This window comes from Macaca thibetana, chromosome 5, assembly GCF_024542745.1.
Source record: "Macaca thibetana thibetana isolate TM-01 chromosome 5, ASM2454274v1, whole genome shotgun sequence".
Classification (NCBI taxonomy): domain Eukaryota; kingdom Metazoa; phylum Chordata; class Mammalia; order Primates; family Cercopithecidae; genus Macaca; species Macaca thibetana.
Genome location: NC_065582.1, coordinates 103,107,851 through 103,124,071, shown reverse-complemented (window position 1 = coordinate 103,124,071; position 16,221 = coordinate 103,107,851). Strand labels below are relative to the sequence as shown.

At 37.5% G+C, this 16,221-nt stretch overlaps 1 protein-coding gene across 8 annotated transcripts in view; it reads left to right on the top strand.

Moving 5' to 3' along the window:
- ARHGAP24 (Rho GTPase activating protein 24) overlaps positions 1-16,221 on the top strand; it is a 532,908-nt gene that overhangs the window by 339,970 nt on the left and 176,717 nt on the right. Inside the window, exon 1 of one of the 8 annotated variants that reach the window (XM_050790449.1) lies at positions 7,379-8,719. The exons of 5 other annotated variants lie outside the window; for them this stretch is intronic. In XM_050790449.1, the coding sequence (XP_050646406.1) occupies positions 8,707-8,719 (13 nt within the window). In that variant the 5' untranslated portion in view covers positions 7,379-8,706. Of the gene's footprint in view, positions 1-7,378; positions 8,720-8,748; positions 8,765-10,022; positions 14,072-16,221 lie in introns of those variants that run through there. 2 more of the 8 variants (XM_050790454.1, XM_050790453.1) reach the window with 2 other exon arrangements.

Sequence of the window (16,221 nt, the reverse complement as noted above, 5' to 3'; positions counted from 1 at the left end):
ATCCCCAGTGTTTCAGGCGGGGCCTGGTGGGAAGTGATTGGATCATGTGGGCAGATTTTCCTCTTGCTGCTGTTCTTGTGATAGTGAGTGAGTTCTTGTGAGATCTAGTCATTCTAAAGTGTGAGGCACCTTCTCACCCCTCTATCTTGCTTTTGCTGTGACCATGTAAGACATGGCTGCTTCCCCTTCGCCTTCCAACATGACTTTTTCATTTGGCATTTTTTCAAAGAACTCAAAAGTAGAATTGCCATTAGCCCTGGCAATTCCATTATTGGGTATGTACCCAAAGGAATATAAATTGTTCTATTATAAAGATACATGCATGCATATGTTCATCACAGCACCATTCACAATAGCATAGATATGGAATCAACCTAAATGCCTATCAGCAGTAGACTGGAGAAAATGTGATACATATATGCTGTGGAATACTATGCAATTGTGAAAAAGAGCAGGATCACATCCTTTGCAGCAACATGGATGGAGCTGGCGGCCATTATCCTTAGCAAACTAAGACAGGACAGAAAACCAAATACCACATGCTCTCACTTATAAGGGAGAGCTAAACATTGAGTACATATGGACACAAAGAAGGGAACAACAGGCACTAGGCCCTACTTGAGGATGAAAGGAGGGAGCAGGGTGAGGATGTAACTAACTACTAGGTTTTATACTTATTACTTAGATGGTGAAATAATCTGTACACCAAGCCCCCATGAGATGTGATTTACCTATACAACAAATGCATATGTACCCCTGAATCTAAAGTAAAAGTTAAAATATACGTATTTGCTCAATAATAATAATTTTAAAAGAAACTGAAATACAGTGACACTGAGGAGTTTGGCCAACACTCACCATGATGAATTGTTCTTCAACTTTTGAGAGACAAAGAAGAATAGACTTTTTGATCTACTGATTCATTTTTCTAGAAATTTGTTCTAAAAGATCTTAAAAAAGAAATCTGTAGAAAACTTTGTAGTAGCATAAAAGTATAATTTTACTAACAAAACTGGAAACAAATATGTGCTTTCAAATAAAGTTTAAGTAAGCAGTATCATATTAATTCAAAAAATATTATGCAAGCATTGAAAATAACAATATATAAATATTTTATTTTACAGTTTACCTACTGTTTTATATCTCATTTAAAGATTGGAGATATAAGTATAAATGCTTATAAAATATTCTAAGTGAAATAATAAATCAAAAATTTATAGTAAAAATGCTTATAAAATATTCTAAGTAAAATAATCAAAAATGTATATATGTACTATGACTACAACCACATAAAGCTCTACACATGAAAAATATTGGAATAGACATATGTATACATTTATATTTGTATGCAGATAAATAGGCATACTGTACAGGTGATGAACCTGTAGATATAATTTTCTTTAATATTAAGATCTTTTTTTCTTTTCTTTTTTTTTTTGGAAACGGAGTTTCTCTCTTGTTACCCAGGCTGGAATGCAATGGTGCAATCTCGGCTCACCGCAACCTCCGCCTCCCAGGTTCAAGCAAGTTTCCCGCCTCAGTCTCCCGTGTAGCTGGATTACAGGCATGCAGTACCACGCCCAGCTAATTTTGTATTGTTAGTAGAGACGGAGTTTTGCCATGTTGAGGCAGGTCTCAAACTCCTGACCTCAGGTAATCTGCCTGCCTCGGCCTTCCAGAGTGCTGGGATTACAGGCATGAGCCACCCTGCCCAGCCAATATTAAGATCTTTAAGTTTAAATAGAAACTTGTTTTCATAGTAAATTCCTAAATTTTGAACAGATATGATCATTACCTTGAGTAGATTAAAGTTGAAAAAGTTGTCTTTTTAATGATAAAATATAATCCATAAAACAAATATTTTACTCTTATTATTATGATTATTCTGAGATAGGGTCTTGCTCTGTTTCCCAGGCTGGACTGCAGTGGCATAGTCATAGCTCACTGCAGCCTCAAACTCCTGGGCTCAAGTGATCCCCCTGCCTCAGTCTTTTGGGTAGCCTCTAGACTGCAAGCACATGGCATCATGCCTGTTTAATTTTTAAAAAATATTTCGTAGAAAAAATATCTCACTATATTACCCATGCCCATGCCAGTCTTGAACTATTGGCCTCAAATGATCCTCCTGCTTTATCCTCTTAAAGTGATGGGATTACATGCATGAGTCACCATGCCCAGCCTATTATTTTTATATGAAGGCATAAATTATTAATTTTTAATTACTTTTTAAATCAACCAAGATGAGATTTAGAATAATATCAGATCATTACATAAAAATATAATTTAAGTGTATTCAAACTTTATTCGACTTCCAAAAGTAACTTGAATGATAACACTATTCCAGTTAAAGAGTAGGAATAATGCAAACCTATGCATTATTTTGGTTACAGGCCAAACCGAAGATAAAACATATGTAAAAGTATTTACTGTTTTTCTTAAGAGAGTTTATTGGTGATTGTTGTTTTGAAAAATATTACGTGTTTATATTTTTGAGCCTCTAGCTCAATAGTATCTGAGGAGCATAGTGAACTTCCAATTTCATTTCTGTTGACTTTCTAGTTAAAGAATAAATCTCTTTCCTTTGAAACATAGCCTTGTTCAGTGGATGGAGCATTTTCTCCATATATGCATGTTAGGAAAATTTGCTTCAATTAAAAAAGGAAACACATAGCTATGACTTAAGTATTAAAAAGTGAAATGTTCAATTAATGTGGATTTGGTCTTTCTGTTTTTACAGTCCCTCAAATGTTATTTCAACAAACCAACAAATAAGTAGCAGATAAATGAATTTTAGGCGGAATCCAAATATTCTGACTCGGCTTAAGACTTCTGTACTGAAGACTCTGTTCCCAAGATTTACATTGAGGACCCAAGTCTGCCATTTAATTAACAGGCTGATGTTTGTTTATTTTTTGTAATGCTGAATTATTTACCAGCTGTCTCCTGGTTATGTCAGAAAGATGTAAAGAATGAAAACAAAAATACAAATAAGACACAGGTAACATCAGCCATGTAATCTCTCCCCATGCACCCTGCTCACCTCCAAACCAATCTATGTTATTATTACAGAGGAGATCTCTCATGAAATATATATGCAATATAATATTTTAGAAGACAATACATTTTCTTGATCATACATGTGTTGTTAGTTCACCATTTCCTTTTAAGAAATAAGCAGTTACCCCCAGACAATGATTATACGTTCATGAATGTATGTCATGCTGTTTATATTTACACCATATCTATTCTCTTTATATTTGAATTTATATGCACTTGCTCCTGCACACACATACGCATACCTGCCATATTCCCTGTATCACTTTTTTATATTTTAAAAATCAGTGAAGTCCAAAGTACACTATATTTTCTTTATATTATAGTACAGCAGCATCTAGAATTTTGTTATGTGTACCCAAGAATATTTTTAATGCCGATGATGAGAGTAATGGTAATAACATGTCTGAAAACTGAAATTTTTTTCACTTGCAGTGATTATAAGCATGACAAATTAACTTTGTCAAAAAAAATTCAAAAATATTTTTATTATGAACTAGAGAGTTACTATTTTCTCTTTTCTCTTTCTTTCTTTCTTTCTTTCTTTCTTTCTTTCTTTCTTTCTTTCTTTCTTTCTTTCTTTCTTTTTTTCTCTTTCTTTCCCCTTCCTTCCTTCCTTCCTTCCTTCCTTCCTTCCTTCCTTCCTTCCTTCTTTCACTACATTGTAGTAATGGTCATTGAAGAACATTTAGAAAACGCTAAAAGATCAGGAAGAAAATAAAACTGCTGTAATTTCACTACCTAGAGATAAAAAATATTAACATTGTAGTGCATATTTTCAGATTTTTCTATATATTGAATATTTATTACAAAATTCAGATCACATTGTACCCACTATTTTCTAATATGCCTTACTCAGTAATGTATCATAAAATATCTTATGAAAATCCTAGCACAGTCCTCTAATTTCAGTGTGATTGCATCATGACATATGGATATACATTTAGTCTTTTAAGAACTAGGGGCATTGACACTAATGCTTTTGAAGGTTTTTCCCTCAAGGATTCAGTTGGTGGAAACAGGAGCACCCATGTTCCCATGTGTCCCAGGCTTACTGAAGGAACCTCACATGCAGTGTTTTGATGGAACAGCAGCTGACACTGTTATTACTCATCTCAGGCAGCTGGGTGACTGATGGCCTTTGCTGGCCATGAGCCACCTGACTAAAATGGTTTATACTTTAGGTGTGTGTGTTTGGGGAGGGGGTACAATTATAGTACAAGGCTGTATTTTTACAAAGATTTCAAATATGTTCAATGACCTTGTTTGTACATCTTAAAGCTTTAAGGGCCCAGGAATTCCTTCTCCAGAGTTCACAAAGGGATAATCTTCAGGTTCCTCCCTCCCTCCCTTCCTTCCTTCCTTCCTTCCTTCCTTCCTTCCTTCCTTCCTTCCTTCCTTCCTTCCTTCCTTCCCCCCCTCCCTCCCTCCCCTCCCCTCCCTCCCTCCCCTCCCCTCCCCTCCCTCCCTCCCTCCCCTCCCCTCCCCCTCCCCCTCCCCCCCCCTCCCCTCCCCTCCTCCTCCCCTCCTCTCCCCTCCTCTCCCCTCCCCTCCCCTTCCCTTCCCTTCTCTTCCCTTCCCTTCCCTTCCCTTCCCTTTCGTTCTTCTTTTTCTTTTTCTGAAACCACTTGAATGTATTTAGGAAATTTTGAATGAAAGCAAGACTTGGTTCTTTATTTTTTAAGATAGAAAAGGCATTAAGAAGTACATCTTTCCCATCTAGAAAAATATTACCATCGAGCAAAAAAACACAATTATATTTAGAAATACAGCAAATTATACTGCTCAGAAAGTGTTTAATTTCATGGTTTTAACTCTATACCTGTGCCACATTTTCTAGAATAGGTTAAGAGGTCTCACACAGATTATCTTTAAACATCCACATAAGATGGCATAAGATGGTTGCTAAAAGCTTTCACATTTTGGATTACTTTCATTTTTATGCCTAAATGACTTTCAGTGTTTCGACAGTATTTGCTCTTCACAGCTTATAAGTATTATCATTTGGAGTTGTTTCTAAGGCCTAAATAAAAAAGCCAAATGGAAGGGAGTGGCAGGGGAAATGTGTTAGAAAAATACTTGTCTTCATTAGTAGACACAACTAGAAACAACCCCATCTAATTCATCCATGAACCCAGTTCTACCCTAAGTGGAAAGACTACAAGGATTTCAGGCCAGACCTTCATGAGTATCTGTGTGAAATGAAACACTGCCTCTAGGAAACACCAGGCAGGTAGCATGAACCAAATAGAAAACCAAAACATCTTATTTATACTCCTCACTGATTGCAAATGTTGACCGATTCTTCTGGATGCTTTCTTCTTCATACTTATAAATTTCAGTGCAAGTATCTTTTCCATATATGATTCTAAGATCGGGATCTTAAAATCCAAGAGAAAAAAAAAATGGAGGTTCAGAGACAAAGGGAGGAAGCAATGTGCTCTTATTTTCTGCCGTGTTAATTACACTAGGGCAATACTAGCAGTAGTGTTTGAGTAACTAAATACCCAGCCAGGTTGGTGGCTCATGCCTGTAATCCCAGCACTTTGGGAAGCCAAGATGGTTGGATCACCTCAGGTCAGGAGTTCAAGACCAGTCTTGGTAACATGGAGAAACCCTGTCTCTACTAAAAATATAAAAATTAGCCAGGTGTGGCGGCATGTTCCTGTAATCCCAGCTAATAGGGAGGCTAAGGTAAGAGAATAGCTTGAACCTGGGAGGCGGAGGTTACAGTGAGCCAAGATCATGCCACTGCACTCCAGCCTGGGCAACAGAGCAAAATTTCGTCTCAAAAAAAAAAAAAAAAAGAAAGAAAGAAAAATAAAGAAAAGAAATAACTTAGTGGGACAGTATAATAATTTGAAGAAAGTGCCTAAAACTCTGTTTCCACTTTTATTGTTTTTCAATTGAGATATCTGAATAATTGAAAACTGACTTCAGATACGATTTAAACATTTCTCTTACAGCTGGGAATGACACTTACTTAAAGGGTAGAACAGAGACACGTATATGTAGCCCTGCAGTTCAGACTCTGCCTCTAGCTTGCCAATAAAATTGGTTGAAAGAACCTGCCAATTGATTAACATCCTCAAACCCAGGAGACTGAAAATTATGGCTACTATACTATATTCCACACTACAGTTGAAAAAAAGTCTTCTGCGACATCGAAGTTCAAGAGATTGCCTTGTTTCCTTAAGAGCATTGTTAAAGGTCTGATAATTTAAGAAAATTAAGATAAAATAATGCATTATGTGTATGTTAGAAAAACCAGAGTAATAGTCTACTATACAGAAAGACTTCTGAACTTGCTTCTTCAATTGAAAAACAAGCAGGACCCAAGTTAAAAAATAAGTATTGGCACTAGTAATAAAAATTGATTTTTCCTTTCTGCATCCTGCAATGAATTCATTGTTAAAAAAAAAAAATCAAAACTCATTTTTTAAAAAATCTCTGGACTCTTTGTAAAAGTGAACTTGCCTAGTCTTTTCTGAGTGACTTGTATTCTTGCCTTCTCTATTCTCACTGTATAAAAACCACACTTTATTTCCTTTCTTTTTCTGAGAAAGCTGTAAGCTAACTAATTTACTCAGACTATGGAACTCTAGACCACGCAGATCTTGATCGTAATTCTAACTTCACCACTGACCTTTAACAATGTACAGGCTAATTATGATTATCTGTAAAATAAGAATAACAGGTATCTCCTAGGATTATTATGAGAACTGAGATAATATACCTAAAGTTCCCAGCTCCCAGCCCTGTGTATCTCATAAGACAGGTGGCCACATTTTTAGTTCCTTTCCTGTTCTCCACCTGTCTCCCTCCCCTGATCCCCGCCCCCCTCCACAACTTAACCTCTAAAAAATGCATACGTAATTGTAGGGAAATTAGCATGAATGCCCAGATGCATTTGTTACTGAATTAACTCAGCAGTGAACTTGGCATTCCATAGCTAACCTTTCCCCTTCATTAATCCTCTTCTCCAGCCCCCTCAGACACAGGAGTACAACAGGACGCCAGGCGAACTATGTAACCAACCATGCATGTGAGCATTTTCTACCAGAATTTCGACTAGTCTTGTTCTGCCTCAAACACTAGACGGGGCTCATGCTGCTCACAATTAACTGACCCTGGCCATGTGGTGGCTGCCTTCAACATCTACCACAAAAAGAACAGCAGTTCAATAAAATCTCGAACTCTATTTATAGGCCACTTGAAACAAGCAGTTTCCTTGAAGCCCAAGAAGCCCTCCTTGAGAATGCAGCAAGTAATTTACTAGCCCCAGTACTCACTGGGGAAATAAGAGGGCCGAAATGCAGCAAGTGCATTTTTTCAAGTACTGCACATATAGAAAGCATTTTGTCCTACACTCTGTCCCATTTTACCCTCATATTACCAACCAAGGAAGTAGACAAAACAGGCACTAGTAACAAATCCCTGTTTTATAGATTACAAAACTGATGCCTAGGAGGTTAAATTGCTAATGAACAGTGGTGATTGGACAAGGAGGCTAAAAAAAAGTCTAAAGGGTGAGAATAATCTCTTGCTCATGCAATCAATCTACAGTTCAGTAAGTCATTATTTACCTATTAAAAATATATACAACTAAGAAGAAATGTTTCATAAGGCACTTGCAAGATTAAAAATTGTTCCCTCTCCACTTCTAAGAAAATCAAAATATGAGAAATAAAAACTTAGAGAGACTCTACAGGGAAACATTTATTAACATGTTTGCTTCTATTTATAATATATACATTCAGAGTGATTATATTTTTGGCAAGAAATGCCTTCTTAAAGACCCTCAAAATTAAAATGTGCGTAATCGAGGCTAATTTTGAAAAAGATGATAGGAATTTTTATGAGAAATTTAAATTGATTCTGTCAGCTCAGAAAATAAATATATATTTACTATTTTTTTTTAATATGGGAGTTTGCATAATTCCAGTATGTATGCAAAACACAAGACTTTTTAATATGAGTTTATGGGCCAGAAATCATTTTGCTCTTAGAATTAATTTGATTTCGGCAAATACTCTGATTTTCTAACATACTTCTTTAAGCCCTGTTACCTGGAAACCTGAAAAAAATAAACAACTTTTTGGCTTGAGAGGGATGTCTGGGCAATTAGAATAGCTACACGGAAGTCTGCACGTGTGTGTGTGTGTGTGTGTGTGTGTGTGTGTGTGTGTGTGTGTGTGTTGTGTGTTTTAGAGAGAGAGAGAGATTATTGCTTAAACAATGCCCCTAGGTTGGTTGCTTGGCTTGGTGCCATTTGGGATTCTCAGATTTTATTGTCCCAGCTCTGATTTACAGAGTTCAGAATCTCGAAAGGCAAGGCGTCTGGAGTTTAGGGTCTTTCCACGAAAGCCCCTCCTCTTCCCTGTACACTCCTTTTGCTTGTGGTCACCTTGTGGTGACCTTTCAGGACTCAGCGTTTTTACCTGAGCTCAGTAGCTGGGGAGCCCACTAGTGCTGGGGAGCAAGCCGTGGTTTCCATTCCTGGGTGATGGAGTCATGGGAGAAACTGCAGTGAGCAAGCACAGTAGGACCTGAGTTGGGCTCGAATGTGCTTTAAGCGGCTCAGGACAGAGCAGCTGCTCTGTCTCCCAGCTTGCAAGTGCAGCCTGCATTTGTCACTGACCACTGAAGTGTATGTTTGTGCAAGGTGAGAGCTGGGTGCTTTGTTCTTAATTTGGAGACAAATTGCCAGGTATTGTTGTTGATTGTGTTTAATAATTTGGGGATATTTATATCACCACCAATTCAGGACCTAGACTGTGTGCGGTTTTATTTATACCCTTGTTTTCCGTCATGATCCATTCAGCTCTCCACCGTGTCTACATTGTGGCAACAGACTGGATATAGTGCTGTTCTTCCACGCTGAAATGTGATCATTATAGCGCAGTGTTTCTTGGATTCTTTCTTTAATCGCTGCTGCCACATGATGTATCTGTTCATATACAGAATTCCAGTGCTAATTTGAAGGCATATAAAAACTGCTTCCGATAAAAATCTAAATTGCTATATTTGTTTAGTGCTTGCTGTGGTGTATTCTTTGCTTTACCCATTTTAGTGGTTGAAACTTTGAGAGAGTAGAGTGCCTTAGGATTTGATCTGATGACAAAAGCAGTGGGAGTTTTCTGTGTAATTGCTTGTCAAAATGAAAACTTCTACTTGGCCATTTGTGTGTGTCTGCGTATGTTATTTTATTTATTTTTTTTTAAAAAAAGAGCCCAAAGAAAACCAAATAATATGTGCTATCTTTTGATGTACTTACAATTAACTTAATCAACCTATACAGCTTTTGTTATCAGCATATTTGAATTTTGTAGCCTTACAGGGCAATACAACTGCTATGTGAGCTTGTAAAAGTACATGGGAACACAGAGTATTACTCACTATGAGTCTGTTACAATAGGAATTAAAATCATGCTCTTGGGTTAACAGACCTTAATGGTGGGTCAGTTTTGTATGTTGGCTACTTAAGTGAACCCATAAACTATATAAAGGAGATACTTTTTAAATATCTAAATAAATATACAGGAGGTTTATATTCCTGAGACTCATATTTGAGAAAAGGGGGAAGTATAGGAATTTGGTACTGCGTAAGTAGAAGAAGAAAAAGAATATCAGATTTTAAAATGAAAAAGAAGACAATACATTAAAATGAGGAATAATTATGAGGGAATACCAAAAAATTACTCTAACTGCTCAAATTTTTATGTCTAATGAAAGAACAATAGCATACTTAAAAAATTTAGAGTCAGCAGAAATGAAGCCAAGAACAAGAATTCTTAATAAAACATGTCAACCTGTGGAATGTACTTGTCAGTTTTAATTAATTTGAATTCTGTTGCTGAGATTAATAAAATGAGAAGGAAAAAAGGAAATTTAAAATTTTTATTTAAAATTTATCTCTATTTTGATAGACTTTAAAAACTAATGAAGTAAAATAAATTTTATTAAAAGGCAATGAACATTAAAATTATTCAAAACAATTAACAAAGAACATATAATATCAAAATTATCTGTCCCACTTTTAAAGTATGTCAGTTTTGAAAGAAGATTCTAATACTGTAAACTAGATCGTCACCTGTTCCTACATGCATGTGGAATGCCAAGTTCCTGAGACACTCTCTTCATGGTTTCTTGCTTTCAGACTCTATATAAGAGCACTGTGGTATGCTGAGCAGAAACACCTGACTCTAACACTGTAATGCTTTCTATGCGAGTTAAGAAAAAGTTTCATTTCACAGATGTGGAACTTGTGGTGTACAAAGAATTGATGATTGGTGTTTCTATATGGGAACCTGTACTATGTTGGCTTTTCATGATCTAAAATTTGGCTGCTTCTTGAAAAGAGTTTAACATGACTGTCACCATGACTGAAAAGATGTACAGGAAGGCCTCATATAACTGTTTTATCAACACAAGAGTATTCATCCCTCTATGAGGATACAGTCTTCTATGTTCAAATGTGGCATCCATGTGAACCCATGGTCAGCTTCTATGTTGAAATGCTGGAAAATTAGTCACCTATTTGATGAATAATAATCAGTGTATACAACCAAGAAAAGCCTTTAATAGTGTCTGTGTTTATTCTTTAGATAACTAGCTTACCTCAACATGCAAAGAGATTTAAAAAGGTTTAGAGATTATAGGTATTGACCTCAGAGCACATGCCAGTCTGTTCAAACACATTTACTTCTATGCAATTAAGTTCTCCTAGATAAGGGGAAAGATTACCCTTTATTTATATATTTGATAAATATCTCTAATTTTCTAAAATGTTTAAACTCCCTAACACACTGTGTCCTTACTTTCTTCCTTTTTTCAGCTTTACACTTTTATTCTAGACTTTAAACTCACTAAGTTCTTCATTTGATGAACTTTCTTTCTTTTGACCTACACTCAATTTCTACACCTTGGACAAGGAAGCAGTTTTGATGTATACTTTGGGACTAGGGAAAATCCTACCTCTCTTGAAATTAAGAGGTTACTGCCCAGTGTCTGAGCAGAAAATGGGAGGGTGAGTGGGAAAGAATGAGATTAGTGGCTACCAGGCAGCAAGAACCACTGTGTCCATTGTGCCTAGCATTTCTGCTATTCATACTTTTTTAATCCATCTAGTCTGTTGCTAGGCTTGGGAACCTATGTCAACAATGTTTATACATGCCGACATAGTTACACTTCTACAAAGGCCTTTGGTAAACTGACACTAAATATGACTTTTAGCATATGGGAGTTGCTTACAGCATTATCTGTCATTTGTATGTCTCTTTACCTTAGCCACTAAGTTCTGTTTTGCCTACTAACTCTTCCCAAAGCAGTATAGATTCAGATAATATAATGGGCACTCACACAACTTTTAACTACTATTACTTCTAGATTCCTTAAATTAGGCCTTGGTTGTTTGGAGAGAAGAAACCTGGAGAGCAGGGTATGTGATGTGATGATTCCTCTGGTAGATTAGTCCTCTGAGACCGCAGTGTTCTGACAGTCACTGGGCTCCGCAGTGGACCGCTGGCTGTAAGGACTTGGCAGATGGAGTAGGAGCAGATGGCAGCAGGTGATTCTCTGTTGGAAACAAGGAATATAAACATTTTCTGCAAGTCTGCTCAAGAGCCCTGCCTCATTTATCTCGAATGCAGTGTGTCTTCTAAGGAAATAGAATGAATACAGCCTGGTTGCTGGAATAGGACCGTCTGTCATTCTTGGCCCCTGCCACAGGAGGTACCCACTAAAGTCATTATATTGATACATATATAATTCCTGCTATTTAAACATTTAAGTTATTTCTATTATACTAGGGAAGGCCTCAAATCAGATTCTAATGTCTACCTATGTTCCCCTCAATAGCCACCTATCACCATAAATAATAAATAATTTTTTAAAACACTGATGACCAATACAATGTAAACTCTTTACACATTAAAAGCCCCAAAATTCTTATCAATATGTAATTCAAATAATCTGTAAGACAAAGTAATTACAACTTCCAAATATTTCTAATGGGCAAGGAACCATCAGTAGAAAGTTATTGCAAAGTTTCCTATTTATAGGCATATTTGCCCTTAAGGGAATTTTCAAGAACACTACTCCAATATACTAAAATCAATAAAAAGAGAGACTTTTACATTTTAATATTTTTAAAGATCAGCATGCTTTAAATATTTTTATGATAAAGTGTAAAACCAACTGGAGTGTGTTCCTTCTCCAACTCTTATTGTTGTACAATGGGCTTTCATTTGACTGACAACTTATCAGAACACACTAATGTGTTCAGAGGGATTATTTTGTGGCCATAGAGAAATGTCTCCACCTGGTGCAGTGGCTCACACCTGTAACCCCAGCATTTTCGGAGGCCAGGGTGGGAGGATCACTTGAGCCCAGGAGTTCAAGACCAGGCTAGCCAACACAGTAAAACTCAGTCTCTACTAAAAATACAAAAATTAGCGGGACATGGTGGCATGTGCCTGTAGTCCTGGGTATTCGGGAGGCTGAGGTGTGATAATCACCTGAGTCCGGGAAGTCAAGGCTGCAGTGAGCTGACATCACACCCCTGCAGTCCAGCTTGGGCAACAGAGTGAGACTCTATCTAAAAATAATAAATAAATAAATAAATAAACGGTCTCCTTTTCCTGCTAAGTCTGTGTAAGAACTGTATTTTTAAACATAGGTTTCATTATTATTCAGGAATGGTGAGGCCCATAGATTAGGAGGCGATTGTTATTGAAAAGATAGTTTGTCACTCTCAAGCTCCCAAGGAGAGAGGGGCAGACCACATGCAGGGGCCATACAAGGAAGCACCAGGGTCAGTCAGGGGCAGAGGGAGCCAAAGGAAAACAGCAGTGACAGCCTTTTGTGTTTTCCATGGGCAGGAACAAATAAGGCACGGTGAGTAGGCTCGGGATTGGCTAGTTTTTATAATTTTGGTGGCCTCAGCGGTGTAGGGGTTGTCTCTAGTTGTCTAATACCTGACCCTGGAGTGATTCGAGCAGAAGGATAGTGGCCCAGAGCATGAGAGCCTCATAGAGGAGGTGTTGAGGTATGGGCTCTGGATTCGTTGGTTTGCATGTGAAAACGTACTGCCAGGTGAGTCTTTTACTATTACAGGCATTGGGTAGCCCTGGAAGGGGCAGTCTCTTCAGGCCCACAAGGCCTCAGATGACAAATCATCAGAAATACAAAAATAAAAAGGCACGATTAATGCAGATTAACACACCAAACAGGTATAGACTTAGTATCATTTTGCCCTGTGCGGTGTTCAGTGGGTTAGTCCATTGTGGACAACCCTCTCTTAACACCAAATGTACCCCACTAACTTAGGCAGAACTTTAAAACGGTGGGGGAAGGATGAATGAGTCAATAAGAAGTAGATACAGCCATTTAGAAAAAAAAGTGCCGCCAAAATAAATTCTAAAATGGTAGAAGGTTTAGGTGTAAAGTATGAAATTATCAGCATACTAGAAGGCTTTGGTGTGCTTACATGCACAGGAGAGGTGCTATCACTACCATGCCACTGAGTTGTCCTGGGCAGGGGTGGAAATAGTGTCCTGCTGCTTGAGGGGTACCTGGGCATGGCAGCAGTCGTGGCACTTACCATAGCAGAATAGAGACGTCCCAGGCGGGCCTTTCTCGTACCATCTACCCCAGTGTTCTCTGTGTGTTTCAGGCTCCCAGGCTTCAGAGAGGAAGGAAAGCAAAGAAGGTATAAATGTAAATCACTAATTTATTTTATAATTCCAAATTGATGCCTGTGCTTTATGCTGGGGCCAGACGAGTGTTAGGAAAATATTGTAGACTGATTTCTTGTTCTTAACTGTCCTGATTCCTAAATCTGACACTTGATCAGACCTCAAAGTGCCATCGCTCTCTCTGGTATCTGCAGATTCCTGATCTGTGACTTCCACTGGTGTGACAGTGGAATGACACACTGTCAGCTATGTGCTGGCCCTTTGAAGTTGCTATCGGAATAGACTGAAATGATTCGAAAAACTAAACTATCTATCAAGAGGTATGTGCTTGGTGGGGAGGAGACGGCTTCAGTTGGAAAGGTTTTTCTTTAGGTCTATAGATTCTTTTTTCTATTTTACTTCCTGTTCCTCTAGTTAATTTCTTTATCCTGCAATTCCTCCCCTCCCCTGACCTCCTGTACTGTTTCACACCATCCTCTGACCTGGGTCGGGGGAGGGGGGCGACACTTGTGTCATTCACGCTAAGTTTCTCAGACTGGCAGGCTGTTTAGAGGAATGTGCAGTGTTCTAGCAACAGATTAAGGCAAATCCACAGAACTTCAAAAGCCTGAAGGCATTGAAAAAGTGCAAAGGACTACCCAGTTATATTTGGAATTTCTGCCTTTCGGATTTGTATTAGCTAAGAAACCCAGAAAAGTTTTTCAACTGTTAAAATGTAGTATTAATAGAAACTTGGAAAGTACAATCGGTTTTCTAAACCAGTCATGAACAATCTAGTCAAGGTGCTGAGAATGAAGGCCAAATATGTCTTTCAAGTAAGGTATTTATAAGCTCACTAGAAGCCACACAAAAGTGATTTTAACTGTCAGATATATCTTACATTAGTTAAAAATGCAGGCACTGGGATCAGTTAGATCTGCTTTGAAATCCATGAGCAAGTTCGGAAGGTTATTTAACTTTTGTAACCCTCAGTTCTCACATATGTAATATTAGCATAAATCACATATTATGAAGTTTAACTGAGAAAATATGTATGGATGGATTTGTCTACGGTAGAAGAAATAATCAAAAAGCTACTCTGTGAATGGAGATATTTTAGCAAATAGGACTATCATGATTTGGTGGAGGAGTAAATTTTTTTTCTAGATCAAGAGGTAGAAAAAGTTAGGGGAAACTTATCGGCGAAAATAAAAAGAACTAATGGGAGATACAATAGGATAAATTTGATCATCACAGAATGAAGATCTCATTATCATTGTGACCTTCTTCCATGGGACCTAACACAATCTGTTCCTCATAGCAGGTCCTTTTTTATGTTAAATAAATGAATGGATAAAAGAAAGAAAGAGACACTAAGAGTAGTCATGAAGGAAAATAAGGAATTGCATAAAATAATATTTAAAAACACCTCCAAGACGTCCTAGCTCAAGTACACTGTGTTGGTCAGATATATCTATAATACTTCACCCATCTCGCCACTTGCCCCTGAAAGTGGGACAGAAAACTAACAAGAATAGTTCTATTGATTACCCCATGTATTTGTTATAACATCCCATAAGGAGGATAGAGTGAGAAGCCAGTGTTCTTTGGACACACCAAGGAATGACACACCTGTCAAAGCAGAGAATATCTGTGATGTCCGCGTGGTTTCTGGTAGAAGTCAAAGGGCGAACAGAGAGCCCAAACTGAAAAGATCATTAATCTTAAAGAAATGCCAAGATGGGATGAGGGCCTCAATCTACAGTTGCTTTTACTATTTGGGAAGGGACAAATATTTATAGTCCTTTGCTCTATAGAATGTCTTGTTTCCCCAAGCCTTGCCCGTTAAATGCCAATAACTCCTCCATTTATGCGAAAACCCAAACACTCCTGCACTTTTCAAATACCTCCAAGGGAGTGGTTCCCAAGCAAAAAATACTGAGAGTATAAAAAGTAGATTGAAGCATATTTAGAAGTGTAATGACTAAGTATCAAAATAGAAAAACTTCACTCCTTGGCTTTCATGGATCTCATAAGCATATATTTTACTCTTTTGAAGTTGAAGCAAATACCTTGTTAGTAGCTTGTCATTTTTCTACGAAGTGTGTTTGAATCATGTTTGCTGTGGGTCTGATTTGTAGAGACCCATCACTTAGCTAGTGAATGAGATTAGTATACCTCATTCTTGCCTACGCCCTTTCAAATAAATTTATGTGGGTTTGTTTTTCTCTTCTTGTATTCATTGCAAACCTAATAACTCTCACAAGGTGATTTTTTTTTAAAAAAGAAAGGTTTGTTTCATTGTGGAAAAATGGTTCTAAAAAGGAAAGCAATTTTTAGGACTGCTAATGAGGTGTGAAGGATGTGAAACGATAGAGTGTGATAGTGATTTGTATTTGGTTTTTTTTGTTGTTGTTGTTTTGTTTTTTGAGATGGAGTCTTGCTCTGTTGCCCAGGCTGGAGTGCAGTAGCACGATCTCGGCACACTGCA